Raw genomic sequence first — 19,614 nt, 5'->3', positions numbered from 1 at the left:
TGACAGTGGTGAAGACCTCTGGATTAGGAGTTGAGGACTTTGGGATTTTGCCCTAGGTATTTCCCATGGTGTCTTAGACCAGCTTTTTCATATCTCTGTCTTCAGTATCCTTACTTTTAAATTCGGCAAAGAGTATCTGGTCTTCAAACCTCACGAGGCTCCTCCTGGGATCGAAAGGGATGGGTGACCTTCAAGAAAGCGGTTTGAAAAGCCTGAATAACCCTGCGTATTTAAGATGCTATCATTAATAATTATGCTGTAGGACCAGCTGCCAGGTGGCTTGGCCCTCGAGGGCCTGTGACTATGCTGTCTGTTTGTGTCTCCAGGTAAACATAGACTTCCAGACCCGAGAAGCCACAAGGAAGAACATGCAAGAGCCGTCCCTGACGTGCTTTGACCAAGCCCAGGGAAAAGTACACAGTCTCATGGAGAAAGACTCTTACCCCCGGTTCCTGAGGTCTAAAATGTACTTAGATTTGCTGTCCCAGAGCCAGAGGAGGCTGAGTTAGACCTCAGATGGGGACTCTTGGAGATTCACCGGCTTTCCCCTCCCCTTGCTGCCAAGACCATATTCTAATGTGAAATGTCATAGGTATTCAAAAGCAGTGGCATTGCGGTTGGGAGGCTGGGAGTGAGGAAGGGATGAAGGGCCATTCCAGAGTATGATTCAGCCACCAGAGCTCGGACTCTATTCCATTTACCCACGTTTGTGTCTTGGTTAGTGGTAGCACCTTGTCACCGTCACCCTTCTCAGGTCGGCAGCTTGCCCTCCATCCTGCCTTGGGTCACTGCCCCTGAGAAGGCACATTTGCTCTGCTGGGCTACTCTGTAAATAGTGCAAATGCAGTTTCCACCACGTCCACACCCTCCTCAGTTAGGATTCCCGACTCTCTAACGTGTCCTGTCGCCCTGTGAGAAAGAGCTAGAAGACGCCGGCCCACTCTTGTGATTTGCTGTCACAGTGGAATGGCCAGTCCTGGGCGCTGGGCCTCACAGTTTAGGAGAGAGGTCTCGGTGGAATCCAGGTTGTTAGCGTTGTTGCTGACAGGTGGCCTCTGAGGGAAGGGGCACGCTCCATGGAGTTGGCTGTTTCTTCCATTTCCGTAGGACGAGTGTGTAAAGCTGGGCTCCCTGCCCGTCTCAGCCTAGGAAATTTACAAGACTCCCATCCTCTTGCATCTCCAGAAAGCATCTTGCGAGATGTCCCTCAATGACTTCTGATGTGGAGCTGCTGTTAAGAAAGATTCAGCTTGCAAATCTTCCTCCATTCTACCAAGAAGTTTTCCAGAAGTTGAATGAGCCGGGGATGTAGCCCCAGTGGACTTTTGTGCAGTGGGGCACTGTGTAACCTCTCTCTTGCTTAATGCCCTCACCCTCCTGTGGCATCATGCTTCACTGATCTCTTAGACTAATGGACAGCTTGGTAAAGGCAGGTGAATTCCCGCAGCACGGACAGCTCTCACGGTGCCTAGTACTTTCCCTGTCTCTCCCTCTTCCCCCTTCCATGCAGGTCATGTAATTATGATGGGGGAGAATGGGGACTTAGGCTGTACCTCTCTTTCCTGCTTGCTTCCTGGGAGCATGCTTTCTAGGAAAGGTCCCTCGCTCGAGGGCCGTCTTGGCCGATCAGCAGCTTCCGTCTTGGTCGCTGACTTTGGGGAACTGAACATGGAACAGGAGGTGAGGCTAAGATCACTGTGAACCTCTGGGTGTGGAGAACCTTCCTAAAATGGCTTCGTGGTGCCCTGGCGCCGCTCTTAGAAATACGTCGGGAAAATCTCCTTTGGAGGATGAGCGAGATGCAGGAAACCTATTCCAGCTGCCCAGGCAAAAGCTCGCTTTGGCCCAAGACTGCAGTGCTGAGAAGATGAAACCTCAGCAGAGGGGCCAGAAAGCAGAAGAGGAGGCTGGACTCCAGGTGGACTGAATCACGGAGAACGTGCTGGAGGTACCATTGGCGTGATTCACAGCCGCTGGATTTGGATTCACGGCAGAGCTCGCAAACCTTCAGCTTGACGAAAGCAACGAGCACCAGCTGAGGCATCCGTGCTGGAGTGCAGGGAACTGAGACCTGGCCTGAATCCTTTCCTCCCGTCGAGTGGGGGTTGGGGCCCTTTTCGATACACCAGAGTTCCAGTGTGCATCCCGATCCAGTAACTTCCTGAATCTCTTCCTTCCTTGGCCCCCGCTAGACAAGGCCAAGAAGGCTCTTGAGTCCCACTGGCTGTTAGGGTCCCCCGCCCTGCCGTATATCTGTGCGTATCTGCGAGCGAGGGTTGGTGGGTCTGCACGAACCATCGAGAAGCGAGAACGCAGGCCTCCTGAAGGGACCTGTGGAACGCCACATTCGGAGCTCCGCAGCCTCATTCGGGTGTTCCTGGTTAGATCAGGTAGGAGTCCCCTGTCCCCACAGGTGAAAATCCATCCTTAGCTTAAGCTGCCAGAATTAATTTAACGATCAGAGTCTCAAACAGGGTATTTTAAACGTTGTTTACACACGAAACGTGCATCTGCTGCCAACTCTGCTGTCGAACACGAGGTGCATATCCATTGGAACAGTCCAGAGTTAGGGAAACACGAAACATTCTAAGAGCAGCCTTGTCGCCCCTGCCACTGCCCCAGGAGAAGAGTCTGAACAGGAGCGTTGGGTGGTGGCCTCATTTGAGGCCCAAGTTCTTGCCAACTGTAGTGGCTCGAAGGCTGCAGAGGGCGGTGTCACGGCGCCTGGTAACTCCCTCCCTCGGTGGGGGCTCATGAAGGACCAGGCTTGGGGAGCCCGAAATTTGCCGCTAAGTGATGGTAAGTGGGGGGGAACGTAACGTGTGTAGAAGAACCCGATAGCTATGTTTGTGGTACTTGTGTGTGTGTGTGTGTGTGTGTGTGTGTGTGTGTGTGTGTGACAATTACGAGCACTAGACTGGTGTGATCTTCCCATGGGTGGAGCTTTCTTCACACCCTTTATGTCCTGCTTCCCACAAAAGGCACAGAGCTCTCCACTCTGATGCTCCTTTAGGCACTTTGGTCATATGCCAGCCCCAATTTTGGTCTGTGATGAAACAAGGAGAAATGTTTACAACATCTAGAGCAATAGCCACGCATACCTCATCCCTGACCTCCGCCTCTCCCAGGCCTGCCCTCTCCCCCGCCCCCTCTCCGCAATTCCTGCTCTGCCGCGTTAGGGGGGCACCCCCAGGGGCTGCTTCTCCCCGTTGGCGTCTTCCTTGGCTCCTCACCCCGGGCTCGTGCTGTGCACTGCCTTCTGGGCTGGAGGCTTGCCCTGAGCCTGGGCCTTTGAAGGCCCACAGCAAGTCCGGGCCCTCGGCCGGGCAGAGCTGTGACTTTTAGGACTGCTCTCCATCCCAGAGTGGCCGTTGGGGCCCGTGGGAATGTTAACCTGTGTGGGGCTGGTGTGGGTTTTCTGTTGCTCTCGGCGAACCAACTAGAACACAGTCGGCGACGACCATTCACAGCCATGGCACCTCTGGGGTGAGGAAGGGTCCCTGAGCAGCGTATGTTATTCAGCTCGATTCACTGGGTTCACCCAGAAAGCCTGTTACAAGTGCTAATTCCCAGAGAGGCTGATCCAGTAGATCTGGGGTGTGACCCAGATGTCTGCATTTTTAGATGCGTTCCCAGGTGCCTAGTGGCCTGTGGACCATCCTTTGAATAAAAGATGGTTGAAGACGGTGCTCCGAGATGGAGGCTCTCGCCCTCGGCTGTTCATTGGAATCACCTGAGGAGTTTAAAAAACCCAAATGCCCAGGTCCCACCGCAGAACAGCTTGGGGTTGGAGTGCAAGGCACATTGGGGTGATTCTAATGTGCAGGTGAGGTTGGGAAGCCCGAGGAGTGAGGAGGAACCCAGCCGAGGGTGAACAGAGCGGTGCGGGCCGAGAGGGCTGGAACACTCCCAGACAGCAGCATGCATAATAACCCAGAATCCACCAGCCCAGAATTGGACCCTGGGTGGCTGCCTCTGGGGCCTCTCTGATGGGCTCCTTAGAGAGAAACTGTTTCTGCCCCAGCTCCAGGCATGGTCAGGCAGCAGCTATGCCAATGGTGAGAACTGAAGGGGTACTTGGGGTTTTCTGTTCCTCCCAAGTCTTGCTCACAGCGCCTCCTCCAAGCTGGCCTCCTGGGCTGCACCTGTTTGTTTGTTTTTATGCGCTCTCGTGTTTGGTCATTTCTGCTCAGGCTGGGTCCAGAGGCCCCATGATACGGTGGTTGGAGTCAGGTGGTGAGTAAAGGGTGTGTGGCCATAATAATAGTGGTGGCACAATAACTTCCAAATGAGTATTGTAATTGGTATTACCCTTGGAATATCAAGCTCTTTGAGGCTTTCTTTTCCGAGGCCGCCATGGGGTTTTGGTTTTTGCTCTAAGCCCTCACCGTTCCCTCTTTGGTCTCAGGCCGGACAGGCATCTGGAAAGTTCCTGGCTGGTTTTACTCTCTGGTGCTCTCCCCAGAACGTGCCGCGCTGGATTAACCAAAGCTGTGAAACGGCTCTCTGCCCAGGCTGTGGGGCCCGGCCTCTGGGTGCAGGTCTTGGGTGCCTGTCCTCGGCAGGGCCGGGCAACTGAGCACTCCAGGTCCTGGACTGTGAGGGAAAGGCAAGAACTCATTGTGCTAAGAGCCGGGGGAGGCTGGGAATGGGGAAGACTGAAGAGGAAGAACTGGGGGGGGGGGCGCGAAGACACGCAGCTCCTGTGGCATCTCCATAACCCCGGGGGAGAGCGGATGAGCGGCACAGTCAGAGGCAGGATGCTCTCCCATCCCAAAGGGCACCCAGCACTCTCCTGACCCTGTCTGTGCCCACCTCCAAACAAGGCTGAGGAATTTAGGACTTTCCATCCGAGGCTGTCCTTCCATCTGCCAAGTATCAGCCCTCTTTAAATCTGCAGCCTCCGTTTTAGAAGCAAGAGAGGTGGCCAAGTCCCCCCTGGCAGTGAAGAGCCTGGTCCACTTGGCATGGGATCGCGAAGGAGGAAGCCAAGACCAGCAATGTCTTCCTGTCCCTGTGACCTCTTGGGATTCACGAGAGGCTGGGGACCAAGCGGAGAGACGGGGGATGGGGCCACTGGCCTTCGCAGGTGTGCGGTCCGGGTCCTTTCCATAACCACATCCTTCGTGAGTCTTACTCCTTTCTGCCCCTCTGCTCCTCGCCCTCTGCCAGGTCCTGCAAAGGTGGCCAGGCTGGTGTGTGCTCCAGCCTTAGCCGAGTCGCGCGGCGCACACGACAGTTTTGTAGCAGCTCATCTGCCACAGAAACGGCTTGGCTGATGGAGCCTCACTGAGTTGTTTCATTACCGTGCAAAGTGGAATAATGCCACTCACCCCTACTATAAACAAGGCTGTGGAGAGCATAATAAACAGAACCTGAACACGCTGCCCTTTGCTCTCTGCCCACATTTCTGGCCGGCTGACTCCTTCCGAGGCAACGCTCCCCGTAACACATGGGCTCCCGGGCGGGGGCAGGGGGTGGGGTGAGCACGCGGCCTCTCCCTGGCGGAGGCTGGCATGGGGCTGGCCATCCGGAAAAGCAGCAGCGTGGGTGGAAACGGGATGGGAATGGCTTGGGGGTGAGTGTGGGGGTGGAGAGTGGCTTCGGGGGATGAGAGCAGCCTCGAAGCTGTAAAGTGCTCTACAAACCCGAGGTGGTGTTTTTATTAGTCCCACCCACTGCCTGAAAACACGGGGAGAGAAGAGGCTGAGGGTGGGTTTATAGCGCTGTTCAGCTGGAGCGATCTGAAAACGGAGGCAGCTGATCTCGCTTGTGCGTGTGTTTCACTGTATGCAGTCGGTGTGCCCCTGCAAGGCCTGTCTGAGTCAGCCAGGCCTCCACAGCCTCTGCTGACAGGTCCCGTGGAAGGGACTGCAGGGGAACGAGCCGGAGCACCTTTTTAAGCGTGGTGATGGGACAGAGATACCCAAAATATTAACAACCCCAAATAACTAAAAGGCACCAGAGAAGTTCTTGTTTTTAAAGGAAAGCTGATGTTTCTTCAAAGGCGAATGCTTTGGGTTAAATGAAGAAGCCTTGGGGTTCCCATCATGGCTCAGTGGTTAATGAACCCAGCTAGCATCTATGAGGATTCGGGTTCTATCCCTGGCCTTGCTCAGTGGATTAAGGATCTGACGTTGCCGTGAGCTGTGGTGTAGGTCGCAGGTGTGGCTCAGATCTGGCATTGCTGTGGCTGTGGTGTAGGCCGGCAGCATAGCCCTGATTCGACTCCTAGCCTGGGAACCTCCATATGCTGCGGGCGTGGCCCTAAAAAGACCAAAAAAAAAAAAAAAAAAAAAAAAAAAGAAGAAGGCTTTTGCCATGCAAATGATACCCCTGCCCCATCCCAGGCTTTGCTGGGTGCCATCCCCAGGAGGCGGCTGGTCCTGGGGAGGGGAGGGGTTGGCTCCCCTCTTTGCAGCTTTGCTTTTCTCCTTCTTGCTACCTCGATTGCCACTTGGGCTTTCTGACACTGCACCCCTTCTCCACCCCACTCAGACTGAGAAGAACGGGGAAGGAGGTGAGATGAGGGAGCCAGGGGCCCATGCCTCCTGGGACAGGCCTCCGGCTCTCCAAGCCTGGGAGGACTCTGGTGAGTCCTTCCTGGGCTTGTGGGAGACTCTGTCCCTTGGGGAGTCCTTCCTTCGGCCAGCTCTGCCCAGCAGGCCTTCTCCTCTGGCCGGTGGCTTGCTCTTTCCTGGGAGGTGCCCCACCTCTTGGGGTGGGGCTGCAGTCGGTTTTGCCCTCCAGGACGCCCTCTAGGACAGCTCCTCGGATGACCCGGTGCCAGTCTCTTTCTCTCAGAGACCTGCAGCCGGCTCATTGGAAGCACTGGGGCCTTCACTTGGCCCTAGAATTACAGCAGCAACTGCTCTGCCTTCGATCTGCAGCCAGAGCCTCCAGCCAGCCCACTGCTCTCCTTTTCAGTTTTCCAGGCTGGTGTCAGGTCCCCAGGCATCAGGGGGCACATGTCAGGCTCTCCCAGGGACCCACCATGGGAGGGAGAGATGAGAGATGGGCACTCGGCCCCATGTGCGTGGGGTGGGACTCACAACTCCCTCCAAAACCCTTCCCTGATTCTCTCCAGCCTTGACCCTTTTCTCTCTGAGACGGGCTTTGAGTCCCCCTCCCTGGTTCTCCCCCCGCTCCCGCTTTGTTTGCTTGGTCTGGAACCCTTTGGATCTAAAATCTATTTCCCAGGCCTTGACTGAAGCCTCTTATGAATGGAAAACCCTTAACGCTATGCAGGCATCTCATTAACATACAGTAAATGTGGGAAAATGTGGAAAAACACAAAGTCCCTTCTGGTCCTACTGTCTTTATCAACAACCTGAGAGCCAGAGGGAGATAAAGGGAAGTCACTAGATTACTCCCTCCTCTGGACACATTTCTTTGTTGGGGTCTGTCCTGGTCCCCTCCCCAGGAGGTGTGGGACGAAGTCTTCCTAAAGACAGGAAGGAGAATGTGGGGCTCCATCAGAGGGGTGCTGCCCCCGCCCCCTGTCCTCGCCTCATTCTACAACATAGAGGAGAGCCCGGGCCCACCGCCCCTGACACCTGGGCTGCAGGCCCAGCCACGGCGGCAAAGTCACAAACCTGGGAGAACTGTCTTTGGCTAGGGTTCCATCCCACACGTCCCTCATAATCCAGGCTGAGAGGCAGATGTCTGAGGGTGAACCCCAGCTTTAGCTGTGTGACCCTAGGAAAGTTATTTCTCTGTGCTTCAGTTGTCTCATCTGTAAATCTAAAATTTTCACAGGGCCAACCACTTGGGGCTGTTGGGAACATTATGTAAATTGACATGGAAGGCTGTTTATGATGCTGCCCAGCACATAGTAGGCACACCGTGTGTGTGAACTGGCATCTTCTCTCACACGGGGATCACCAGGGCTCAAGCCAGCAGCCCCATTCAGAACTCACTTGCTTCTTGATTGAAAAAGGAAACCACTCAAAGCCAAGGATATTGCAAGTTCAATGTCATTTCCTTCCCTGCTAAACCATAAACTCCCTGAGGGCAGAGACCATGTCTGCCTGAGTCCCTGCTCTAATTCTTAAATAGCTGTTGAAAGAACATTCTACTTATAAAGGTTTTTTGAGCACCTCTTAGAGATTAGGCACTGGGGTTGATTGGAGGGGGAGGCAAGAAATTACAACCTGGGCCCTCCAAGAATTTACGTGACTCTTAAAGGAACTTAACCCTTCACAACCCTTGTTAAGGCTTCAGAGACAGATCTCAGTGAGCCAAAGACTTAACCAAAGGAGTAGTAAAGGAAGTGGCTGCATAGCAACAAGTGGCAATACTAACAAAAACCACCCAGGAGCCAGGAGCTTTGCAGAGCAATGTAGATGCTACATCTAGTGGAATCCCCCCCAACAACCCTACAAAATAGTGTGTGTGTTTGCTGGGGCTGCCGTGATAAAATACCTCAAGCAGCGTGGCTTATAACAGCAGAAATTTATTTCTCCTGGTTCTGGAGGCTGAAAGTCCAAGATCAAGGTGTAGTCTTCCAAGGGTTAATGTCCTCCAAGGTCTCTCTTCTTGGCACCTGTGGCCACCTTCCCACGGCGTCCGCACACGGCCGTTCCTCTGTGCCTGTGCCCCTTAGTAAAAATGCCAGTCATGCTGGATTAGGGCCACCCTCAAGCCTCATTTTAACTTAATCTCCATCCCTCTAACCACCTCTTTCAAAACACAGTCACATTCCAAAGTACAGGGGTAGGAATTTGGGGGGCGGGGGATGTAATCCATCCCATAACAGGTAGATCTAGATGCTCTTCTCTGTTATCACCCCCACCGACAGATGAGGAAACCGAAGCACAGAGCGCTTAAGTAATACGCCCAAGGGCACACAACCTGCAGGTGGCAAAATGGGGATTTAGAGCCCGGTAAATCCAGAACCGGTGCTCTGGCCCCCTGCTATGCCAGTGGCCCAGAAGGGGATGTGGGGTGGGATGGGGAAGTGAGGAGGTGCAGGGGAGGGGAGGGAGAGCTGGAGCTAAATGCTCCCCGAGGAGAAGGATGCATCTGTGTATCCGTGCAGGTGAGGCAGGGCTGGGCGTGGGAATCCAGGCACCTGAAGACGCTGGAGGCCCAGCTGGTAGAAAATGATGGTGGCTGAGCAACACACTGTAAAGTCACTGGCAATTGGGTTACCAATTCGCTGAGCGCTTCCCTGGCCGTGAGTTCAGGCACAGGTGTGTGGATCTGTTTGGTTGCCGCCTGCCCTTTGTGCTCTCTGTCCTTTGTGTGGGAAGTCCACTGCTGTCTGACAGCACAGCTCAGCCCTCACCCTGGAACCCACTTCTCCACCACTTCTCTGGGGAGCCTGAGTCATGCTCCTCCCCACAGCCTACCGACATTCTGTGGCTCCTTAGCCTGCATCTGCCATGAGGCGAGCACATCTGGGCAGTGCGGCCTCCAGGCGTGCCCTTCCCAAGGAGGGAGAAAAAGCCCCTTCTTCTCAGGCACTGAGACCAGCCTTGGAGGCACCAGATGGGGCGGGGGGGCTCTCCTCCCAGCCACAGGGTGGAAAGAATAAGGGATTTGGATGCTCTGGCCTGAGACTTAATCCCGACACTGTTGCATATTCTGTGTCTGTGAGTCTGGGGAAGGAACGTAGCATCTCCTAGCCTCTGTTTTCCTGTGAGCAAAAAGGAGATAAGAATACCTACATTTCCAGACAAGGTGGCTGCGAGGATTAGAGCTGATATGTGCAAATCACCTGGGGCAGGAGCTGATACCTGTTGGTGCTCAAAATGTGGCAGCTGTGGAGTTCCCGTCGTGGTTCAGTGATTAACAAACCCGACTAGCATCCATGAAGAAGCAGGTTTGATCCCTGGCCTTGGGTTAAGGATCCGGCATTGCCGTGAGCTGTGGTGTAGGTCACAGACATGGCTTGGATCTGGCATTGCTGTGGCTGTGGTGTAGGCCAGCAGCTACAGTTCCTAGTCAACCTTTAGCCTGGGAACCTCCATGTGCCATAGGTGTGGCCCTAAAAACCAAAAAAAAAAAAAAAAAGTGGCAGCTGTAAGTCCTGGAGATCCAGGCCTAGGTTGCAGACATCCCAGTGCTAGGCTTTTAGCCTTTTCTGGGGCTCAGAATCTGCCATGGAGCTGTTGGCAGTAGAGTCTGTCAGGGTAGGTTGAATGTCAGCTGTGCTTGCGGGGAGACAGGACCTCTGTCAGTTAGAAACAAAACTAGTGCCTTTCATTCAGGAGGGCCCGCTGCCCTGGCCAGAGTCTTAGGACCCTGTAACAGGGATCGCTCACTTGTCACAGGGGCTTGTCAAAGGGCCCTCAAGAGGCAGCAAATTAACTGGACTTTGAATTGGTAGGGTTAGGAAAAAAATCCCTGCGTCTTTTAAAACCAATCCACGGATCAGGCATCTCCAGCCCATCGTTTTCTAGTTTCTCCCAGGACCAGAATTATGCTTTTGACTTGTAGCCTTTGGAGAAACACAGGAAACGCGAGGGATGTGGATATTCTTATTCAGGGTGCAGACTATGTATGTGGCTCTGGAGTAGATGAAATCGGAGCCTGCTTCGACTACAGAAGAACTGTGCGGAGGTTGCTGGAATGGCAAGGGCAATAATTTCAATCATGTGTTTTCAAGATAGAATTGTCAGGGTTTTCCAGTAAGTGTTTTATCGGGTCAGTTGTAACCCCTGGCAAGGGGAATATAAACCTACAACTCCTGGACTGGCAGCTTCTCTCAGGAAATGGCAAGGAGCGGGGTGAGGAGCTGGAAAGAGGCTCTAGGACCTCAGGCATCAAAATCACATTCAAATTCCAGAAGCCCTGGGACCATAGCACGTAGCACGCTGGGTCAGGGCCAGCCTCCTCCTCTCCCAGCATCACAGGGAGAAGGGAGTTGACTCCTTGGGAGATGACGATGGGGAAATTACTCTGTGGCTGGCCTTGGAGAGGGGAGACCCAGTGTAGACTGCACCTGGCCAGAGGGCAAACAGGTTCCTCTCCTGACTCAGGCGTGGCAGTTGCTAAGATACAGCACCATGCAGAAGAGAGGAGCTAGTGCTTGTGGGCAGCCAGGGGAGTTCTGGGACCCTGGCCCCCGCCCCTGGCAAATAAGCCTCTGCAGGCAGCTCTCCAGAGGACTTGTCTCAGCCAGGAGGAGACATTCTCACGCAGAGGGGTGGCATCTGGGTCTGATCTGCAGCCGCGGAGACGATCTTGCTCTGTCGAGGGAGCAGCTGTCGACCACCTGCTCACCAGCCTGGGTTAAGCCCTCTTTTGAGCAGGAGCAAAGGAGGCCGGCCTCTAGAATAAAGGGTGTGTTCCGCGCCGCCTGCCTGGGCCATTAGCTTCAGGAGCTGAGCTGGGAGCCGGGGGCGGTGGGCCAGATGCTTGTCACGTGCCCACTCGGCCCCACCTAAGGTCCCACACATAGGCCCCCTCTGCATGCTGGCAGCTGTCCTGTCTGCCGGGCCTTTTTGTCTCAGTATCACCTGCCCCCTGATCCCCCATCCCTGTCCCAGAGCCAGACAGGCTGTCAGCTGGCTGGGCAGAGATTCTACCAGAACACATACAGGACCCAGAGCAGAGCCATCCAACCACCTTTGGGGTGTCTGTGCTGAGGCATGGAGGAGGTTTGGTGGGGGAAGAAGGGCAGGGATGGACTTCCTAGAGCTGAAAGAACAGGCCCTGTGTGCATATTCCTCACCCGATGAGAAAGAGGAAAGAGGGAGTTCCCGTGTGGCTCAGTGGGTTACGAACCTGACTAGTATCCATGAGGACGCGGGTTCAATCCCTGGCCTCGCTCAGTGGGTTAAGGATCCGGTGTGGCCATGACCTGTGATGTAGATCACAAATGCAGCTCAGAATCTCAAGTGGCCTTGGCTGTGGCATAGGCTGACAGCTGCAGTTCTGTTTGGACCCCCTAACCTGGGAACCTCCAAAGCAAAAAAAAAGGGAGAGAGAGAAAGAACAGACTGGAGGTGTGGAAGTAACACACCCTGTCGTCACTGGGTTTCAGCAGAGATCTTGATGGGGCCTCAGTTCTTGATGTAGGAATCACTGCTATTCACGGAGCCTTACCATCTCTGTTCATTCCTCCCGTCCTCTGACCTCCCTTCTGCTAAAACAGGAAGCAGGCGGTGTCATCCTGTGTTCTGGAGAGGGGATGGGGCTCTGAAGGGTCTGGCGGCGGGATGGGACTGCAGGCTCTGGCCCCGTGCACTTAGCCCTGGCCTTTCACCGCCTTTCACCGCCTCCTGGGTCTGCGCTCTGCCTTCCCAAAGCCAAAAACCTCCCCAGATACCTCTCCTAGGAGAGAGCTAAGCCAGCTATTTCACTTTTCATCTGTTGTTCATTTTCTCTTTTTATTCAGAACAGAAGCTTTCCAAGGGCAAGGCCATGCCTGATCCTTGTTGGCAGGCAGCTCCTGCTGCCCGGGCACTTTGAACACCGGGTGCTCTCTGCTGATCCAAGGTCACACTGAGCTGTCCTCGCATGAGATGACATTCCTGGCTGGCTGTCTCTGTGGCTGTGGAGTTCGTTTTTCCAGTTGTGGACCCACACTCTCTCCCCGATCGCCTTCAGCAAATTCCTTCAGAAGGCGAGGGGCTGAGGGGGCAGGTCTGTGGCCTGGGGAAAGAGTGAGGCCTCGGTTGGTCCAGAGGAACAGGATCTGCGCCTGGGGTTTTATGGGCCCTGCCATTACTTAAATATACACCAATCTGTGAATCCTGTAAGCCTGGAGCCAGCGAACAGCTGGTCTGCCAAGGGCATATTTGCCTGGTAATTCTAATTTTTATTTGAATGCCCATCTGCCCATCACTGACATCACGGCGCAGCTGCAGGTCTGGTTTTCCCTTCCTGTTGCCCACGCCTGCAGTGTGGCCTTGCTCTGGGGGTGATTAAATGGCTCCGTGGGTGGCCTGACCATGTAGTGGGGATGCATGGGGTGGGGGTGGGGGCCGGTAGCATGAGTGTGTGTGGGGGGTGTTATGATGGGAAGCACTGAGCAGGAAGTACTGGGGAGGCTCTAGCATCACATGCACAGTGGGTGGGGGAAGGGGCGCAGGGCAGGGGCAGAGTCTGGGAGCACCTCGCCACCAGGAGGCAGGGGGTATCCTGGAAACAGCTGTTCCTGATGTCCAGAGAGGTTTGCCACATCCGTGACAAAACCATCAGCCCTGGGGATTAAAGCACCTAGTGATTGTTCATCAAGAACCAGGGCCAGAGTCCTCCCACCCCCCCTCCAGAGCTTCCCAAGCCCAGCAGAGGTCAGGGCTTCTGAAGACAGGCATATAAAGTGCTGAGCACATTCAAGTAAATAGAAGCTCTCATCTCGAGATGAAATTGTGAAATATGGGAGTTCCTGTGGTGGTGCAGCGGAAACGAATCCTACTAGGAACCATGAGGTTGTGGGTTCAATCCTTGGCCTCGCTCAGTGGGTTAAGGATCTGGCTTTGCCATGAGCTGTGGTGTAGGTTGAAGACACGGGTCGCATCCGACGTTGCTGTGGCTGTGGGGTGGGCTGGCAGCTGTAGCTCAGATTTGACTCCTAGCCTGGGAACCTCTGTATGCCTTGAGTGTGGCCCTAAATAGCAAAGGAAAAGAAAAATTGTCAACTACGAAGCTTCATTTCTTTGAATACTCCTCATTCCCTTCTCCCCCACTTTCCCCTCGCCTTCTGCTTGTCGTAACAGTCCTGAATTCAAATCCCGGATCTGACTGTTTACTAATTTTGTGACCTTGAAGAGTTTTTTTAACCTCTCCAAACCTCAGTTTCTTTGTCTGTAAGGTGGGCCCAGCATTTCTACCCCTCAAGATCTAGAAATCTCAGGAAGTCTTTTTTTTTTTTTTTTTTTTTTTTTAATTTGGCCATGTCTGGGGCATGTGGAACTTCCTGGGCCAGGGATCCAACCCACACCACACAACAACCTGAGCTGCTCCAGTGACAGCGCTAGGTGCTTAACCCACTGGGCCACAAGGGAACTCCCCTCAGAAACAGTCGTTAGCAGATACACACCCAGAGTGTTCTTAGCAGCACTGTTTGCAATGCCAAAGGCTGGACGCCACGCACAGGGCCTTCACAAGCCTCACCCAAACTGTGACATGATCACGCAAGCTAGACAGTGCAACACCATCTAGCTGTGAAAATGAATGGATGGCAGTGAAACTGTACTAACTAGCTGGGTGAGTCTTAGCAAAGCAACGCTGAGCTGAAAAAGCAAGTCCTTCTATTAAAATTTAAATATAACCAAAATAAACAAGATATGCTGAGAGGCTCAAATACATGCAATAAAACTAAAGAAAAGAGCCAGGGAATGACAGGAGAGGGGTTGGCTTGGGTAAGGAGAAGTGGGGAGGATAGGGAAGGCACCTCAAGTCAGCATCAGTGTCCTAAGTCTTGGGTTGGAAGTGGGTTCAAGGGCGAACCATATCATATCACTAAAATAAGTGATCGAAAGAAATAGCAAATAAATAAGTAGGACACAAGCATGGACCAAGAAGGATAGTATGAAATGCATCCAAGGACTCTAAAGATTAATTCGATTTTGCACACTGAGGTCCATTAAAAATATGATTGCAGGATTTCATTAAATGAGATGATTTTCATAAGAACCTACCAATGTCCTATCTGGCAACCAGGAGGTATTCAAGAAATTAAGTGAATCTCTATTCTCCGAGGCAACCGGGGTCTCATCTTGCTCCCCTCCCAGATCAGGGAATTCCCTGGTGGCCTGGTGGGTAAGGAACTGGCATCGTGACTCCTATGGCCTGGGTTCCAACCCTGGCCTGGGACCTTCCGCATGTCGTAGGTGCAGCCATGACATGGACACATGGCCGTGCAGTTGGTGTTCAGGGAGGAGGAGACTGATGTGATAATGTTCCAGGAGGGTGCTGTGTAATATTCCAGGAGGATGTTGGAGGTGGACTTGCTTCCCTCATCTGTACAGTGCAAGCTGAATATAAATTACACACACACTCACAGAATTAATACAATGTTTGCCTGACATAGTCAAAAACTGCCTGCTCAATCTGAACCCCATATCTGCTCCAGAGCCCAGTTTCCCTGCTGGGGGACTAGGAATACTAATTCTAGCTAGTGTGAAAATGACTTAATCCAGAGTTGACAAAAAAGCATCACTTTGATTTTCAGCACTGATAAATTGGTGGGGTAGATGGGTGATATTTGTCATGGGGTTGGAAGCACTTCCTTGACTCCCATCCTTGCTCCCTGAGCCCCATCCATGGGTGCAGGATGCCTGGAGAAATACAGTCACATGTGCGGGTGGCTATTTGCTCAACTTTTGCGTCAGATGGAACCAAGGGAAGGAGACAGCCAGAGCAGTTCTGGGAGGGAAAATAGGTCACCGAAAGCGATTCTGGGGAATTCTAAGGGATGGATGTCAGGAGGAAAGCTTGAGGGTTTTGGTAATTTTACAACCCCTAGGCCTTTAAGTAATCATTAGGGTTGGGAGTTCCCATTGTGGCTCAGGGGAAAGAATCTGACTGGCATCCATGAGGATGCAAGTTCGATCCCTGGCCTCGCTCAGTGGGTTAAGGATCTGGTATTCCCATGAACCATGGTGTAGGTTGCAGATGAGGCTCAGATCCTACATTGCTGTGGCTTTAGTGTAGGCCAGCAGCTATAGCTCCGGTTTGACCCTTAGCCTGGGAAGCTCCATATGCTGCAGGAGCGGCCCTAAAAAGACCAAAAAAAAAAAAAAAAAGTTACGGTTGGCTTGAGAAAATTACCTCCTTTTTCCTCAAAAAAGTGACTTAGCCCAGCCCATGATCAGTTCTAGGTCTGTGAAACAGACCGGAAACTGGGGGTGAACTCTGAAACTTCCTTTCCAAACAGAGATATATCAAACTCCCATTATGCACTAGCACCATACAAAGATTTTTATAAACTTAAAAAACTTTTTTTTTTTTTACAGTAGCTAACCAGTATGTCTCCAAATTTTCATTCTCTGGACTAGGGACAACTTCTTAGATTGGACGGGGCTATCCAGAGATAAAGAGTGAAAATGTGGGGGCAGAAACCAGGCGTCCGGGTAGAGGTGGTGGCCACAGACAGGAAATGGGAGCATCCTGTATCTTAGATCACACCTGCCTGTCTACCCCCGAGGCGGGGGTGGTGTCTGCGTATTCTGACCTGAGCACAGTTATGACACTAGGCAGGGAGGCCCTGGGGGCCCCTCGCTTCCCAGGTGGAAATATCTCCTGGCGACACTGACCTTTCCCCACAGCCCACCCTGCCACACCACGTGGACAGCCGAGGTGACGACCTTCGGTCCATCCTCCCAGCAGACTCTGCATTTAAGTGGGATAAAAGCTTTAGCCTGAAAGGATAGGGCTTGGCGAGCTTCTGAGCATCAGTAGGAATTTGAGGGAGAGAGGGTTTTAAAAGGACCTCCTTGGGTGCCCTTGTCTTCACGCCCAGGGGCGGAATTTTGTCCTATTTGGAAATAGGCCGGTCTCCTCACATTCTCCACCCTCTCTTAGGTTTGCAGTTCTGGGGGTTTGGCTTGTCTTTGTGAGTAGGGACAAGGCTTTTTACATTTAGGAGCTCTTTTTTTTTTTTTCCAAAGATAAGGTATATGAAAGTGTTTTATAAATAGTAAAAGGTTACATAAGTGTAAGGAGATGCTTTTCTTACTGCTTCCTATGGAGCCTGCTGTAAGCAGAGGCCTCTGATCTCACTCCCACTGGGAGCCTTTTTCCCTTCCTAGGAGCCTGACCCAGATTTGAAGTCCAGGAATACATCTTATGTAAGCTTTAAGCTAAAGTGCATAGAGCCCCTCTTCCCAGTTCAAATTTGGTTAGATTTGTTTCAGTTCCACTTTATTAGGTGTTTCCATCGCGCCCAGGCAGGATGCATAGCTGAGGCCATAAAGAGGAACATAGGCATGGTTCCTGCATTCAAAGAACTCAGACTTCAAGAGAAGAAGGGGGAAGTCTTTGGGTTACACGAAATTGATGTTTAAAACCTCAATACATAAAATGAAGAGGGGCTGGGCTGGTTTTTTTTTTTTTTTTTTTTTTTTTTTTTTTTTTTTTTGGTCTTTTGTCTAATTAGGGCCACACCTGCAGCCTATGGGAGTTCCCAGGCTGGGGGTTGAATAGGAGTGGTAGCCTCCGGCCTACACCACAGCCACAGCAATGTGGGTTCTGAGCTATGTCTGCCACCTACACCACAGCTCACGGCCACGCTGGATCCTTAACCCACTGTGCGAGGCCAGGGATTGAACCCACATCCTGGTCGGGTTTGTTAATCACTGAGTCACAATGGGAACTCCTGGCTGGGCTGCTTGGATTGAGGTGGAGCGAGAAGAAGAAAGGAGTGAAGGGGGTAGAAGGTCAGAGGTCACGTTGGCTGGACCTCTCCACGTCCCCTCGAGGCTCGTCTAGTGTTTCTCAGAGGTCAGTTCAAAAGGCAATAATTTCCATGAGGCTTCTAGAAGAAAACCAGAGAACACTTTCATGGCTTGGAGATAGGCAAAGATTTCCCAGGACACAAAAAACCCTAGGTGTAAAGGCCGGGGGAAAGATAAATTAGACTATGTCAAAATTTGAAACTTCTGCTCATAAAATGACATTGTTAAAATAAACAGGGAAACCAGAGTGGGAGACCATATTTGTAATACAGAGGCCTGACAGTACATTTGTACCCAGAATAAGTGAAGAACTCCTACAACTCAATAGAAAGCAAACAAAAAACAATGTAAAAAAACTGGTCAAGAGTTCCCGTTGTGGCTCAGTGTATTAAGAACCTGACCTAGAGTCCGTGAGGATGTGGCCTTGCTCAGGGGTTAAGGATCTGGCATGACAAGCTGCAGGGTAGGCAGCAGGTGCGGCTTGGATCTGAGGTTGCTGTGGTTGTGGTGTAGGCCAGCATCTGCAGCTCCCATTTGACCCCTAGCCTGGGAACTTCCGTATGCCACAGGTGCAGCCCTAAAAAGACAAAAAAATAATTTGGTCAAAAGACTTACACAGACACTTCGCAAATGAAGGTACACTGATGGCTAATAAACCAAATTAAAAACTGGTCCATACCATCAATCATTAGAGGAATATAAATCGAATAGTTTGCCAATAGTTTCTTTTAAATAGTGGTGCCACCATTTGACATGGCTTTGTGTCTTAAAAGCTCCATCGACTCTCAAGTGCTTTTTCTTATTTTAGCTATAAAACTTTTTCTCATATCCCTCTCTGCCTCCAAATTATTTTTATCCACAGCACTAAAGACATGAAGATACAGCCCGATTTTCCCAAGATGTCAGTAGTTTTGTAATCCTTCATTAATGGCCTCCGAGGCCTCTTACCTAAGTTCAAAAATAACATTAATACTTCTGTTTGGCAGGGAACAATCTCCCAGCGGACAGCTGTTACCATCCTCTGTAAATGTGCAAACCCACGTGACTACTAGTTTGGCACCATGATGGTTTTCTCTTACCCATAAACAGCTACACTCATGAAGGACAAATGACAACCAAAAATAGTGCTAAGAGGAGTTCCCCAGTGACCTAGTGGTTAAAGGGTCTGGCGTCGTCACTGCTGTGGTGAAGTTCCTGCTGCACCCAGGAACTTCCACATGGTGTGGGCGTAGGGGGCCCTCCCCCCCAAAAAAAAAACCTCCCACGACAACAACAACAACAACAAAAAACCCCAAAAGAGTGTTAAGATATTTCTGCTCAGAGTTCTAAGAGACTCTTCAGAGATAACAGAACGCTTGGGAAAATTATGGACTCTCAATCACCCTTCCATTTTTGAGCCCCAGAAGTAACCCAAGGCATCTCACTACAAGCAGGCTTACTATTGCTAACATGACAAAAATTAGCTCCACTATCAGTACTGTGCCAAATCTCACAATCAATTAATCCTAATCTAATACTAACCATGGCCATGCTATCAATCTTAGTTAAAAATCCACAGTGAGGTTCCACTAGACACCCACCACACATGTAACATGAAACTCCTGATCACAGGGGATTGGCAAGGATGTGGAATAAGTGGAATTCTTTTTTATTTTATTTTATTTTAATTACTCAATTACATTTATAGTTGTGCAGTGATCAACACAACCAAATTCTATAGCATTTCCATCCCCAACCCCCAGCGCATCCCCCACCCCATGGAATAAGTGGAATTCTTAAACAGTGCTGGTGTGAATGCAAAATGGTACAAAGCGCTTTAGTGGGTAGGTTGATGGTGTCTTGGGACGTTAAATACATCTCTACCCTAGGGCCCAGCTGCTCTGCTCATGGCGTTTTCATATCTGATGTCCACTAAAAGACAGGCACACAAATGTTCATGACGGCTGTATTCACATAGGTAAATGCTCAAAGCAGCCCAAGTAAGCCGGACACCGGGTAAGCAAATCACGGTGTAGTCATACCATGGAAAATATTACTCAGTGGTTAAAGCACTACTGAGAAATGTCACAACACGGATGAATCTCAAAGACATGCTGGGCTCAAGAAGGCAAACACGCAACACTATATTCTGTGTGGTTCTACTTATATGAAATTCTGCAACAGGCAGACTAATCTGTGAATGAAAAACAAAGAGCTCAGTTGGGGATGGAGTGGGATGGTGGCAGGTACCTGGGGAAGCCCAGGAGGGAACCATCTGGGGCCA

General features: G+C 51.7%; 1 protein-coding gene across 14 annotated transcripts in view; it reads left to right on the top strand.

The window, feature by feature from the left end:
* Window positions 1–19,614, top strand: part of RGS8 (regulator of G protein signaling 8) — a 116,207-nt gene that overhangs the window by 95,253 nt on the left and 1,340 nt on the right. For 13 of the 14 annotated variants that reach the window (XM_021063775.1, XM_021063768.1, XM_021063766.1 and 10 more), the window contains one exon: window positions 327–5,388. In XM_021063775.1, the coding sequence (XP_020919434.1) occupies window positions 327–509 (183 nt within the window). In that variant the 3' untranslated portion in view covers window positions 510–5,388. Of the gene's footprint in view, window positions 1–326; window positions 5,389–19,614 lie in introns of those variants that run through there. The other variant, XR_002335964.1, reaches the window with a different exon arrangement.

The sequence above is a fragment of the Sus scrofa genome, chromosome 9 (assembly GCF_000003025.6).
Source record: "Sus scrofa isolate TJ Tabasco breed Duroc chromosome 9, Sscrofa11.1, whole genome shotgun sequence".
Classification (NCBI taxonomy): Eukaryota; Metazoa; Chordata; class Mammalia; order Artiodactyla; family Suidae; genus Sus; species Sus scrofa.
The sequence above is the reverse complement of the archived record's forward strand: the minus strand, read 5'-3'. Positions and strand labels throughout refer to the sequence as shown.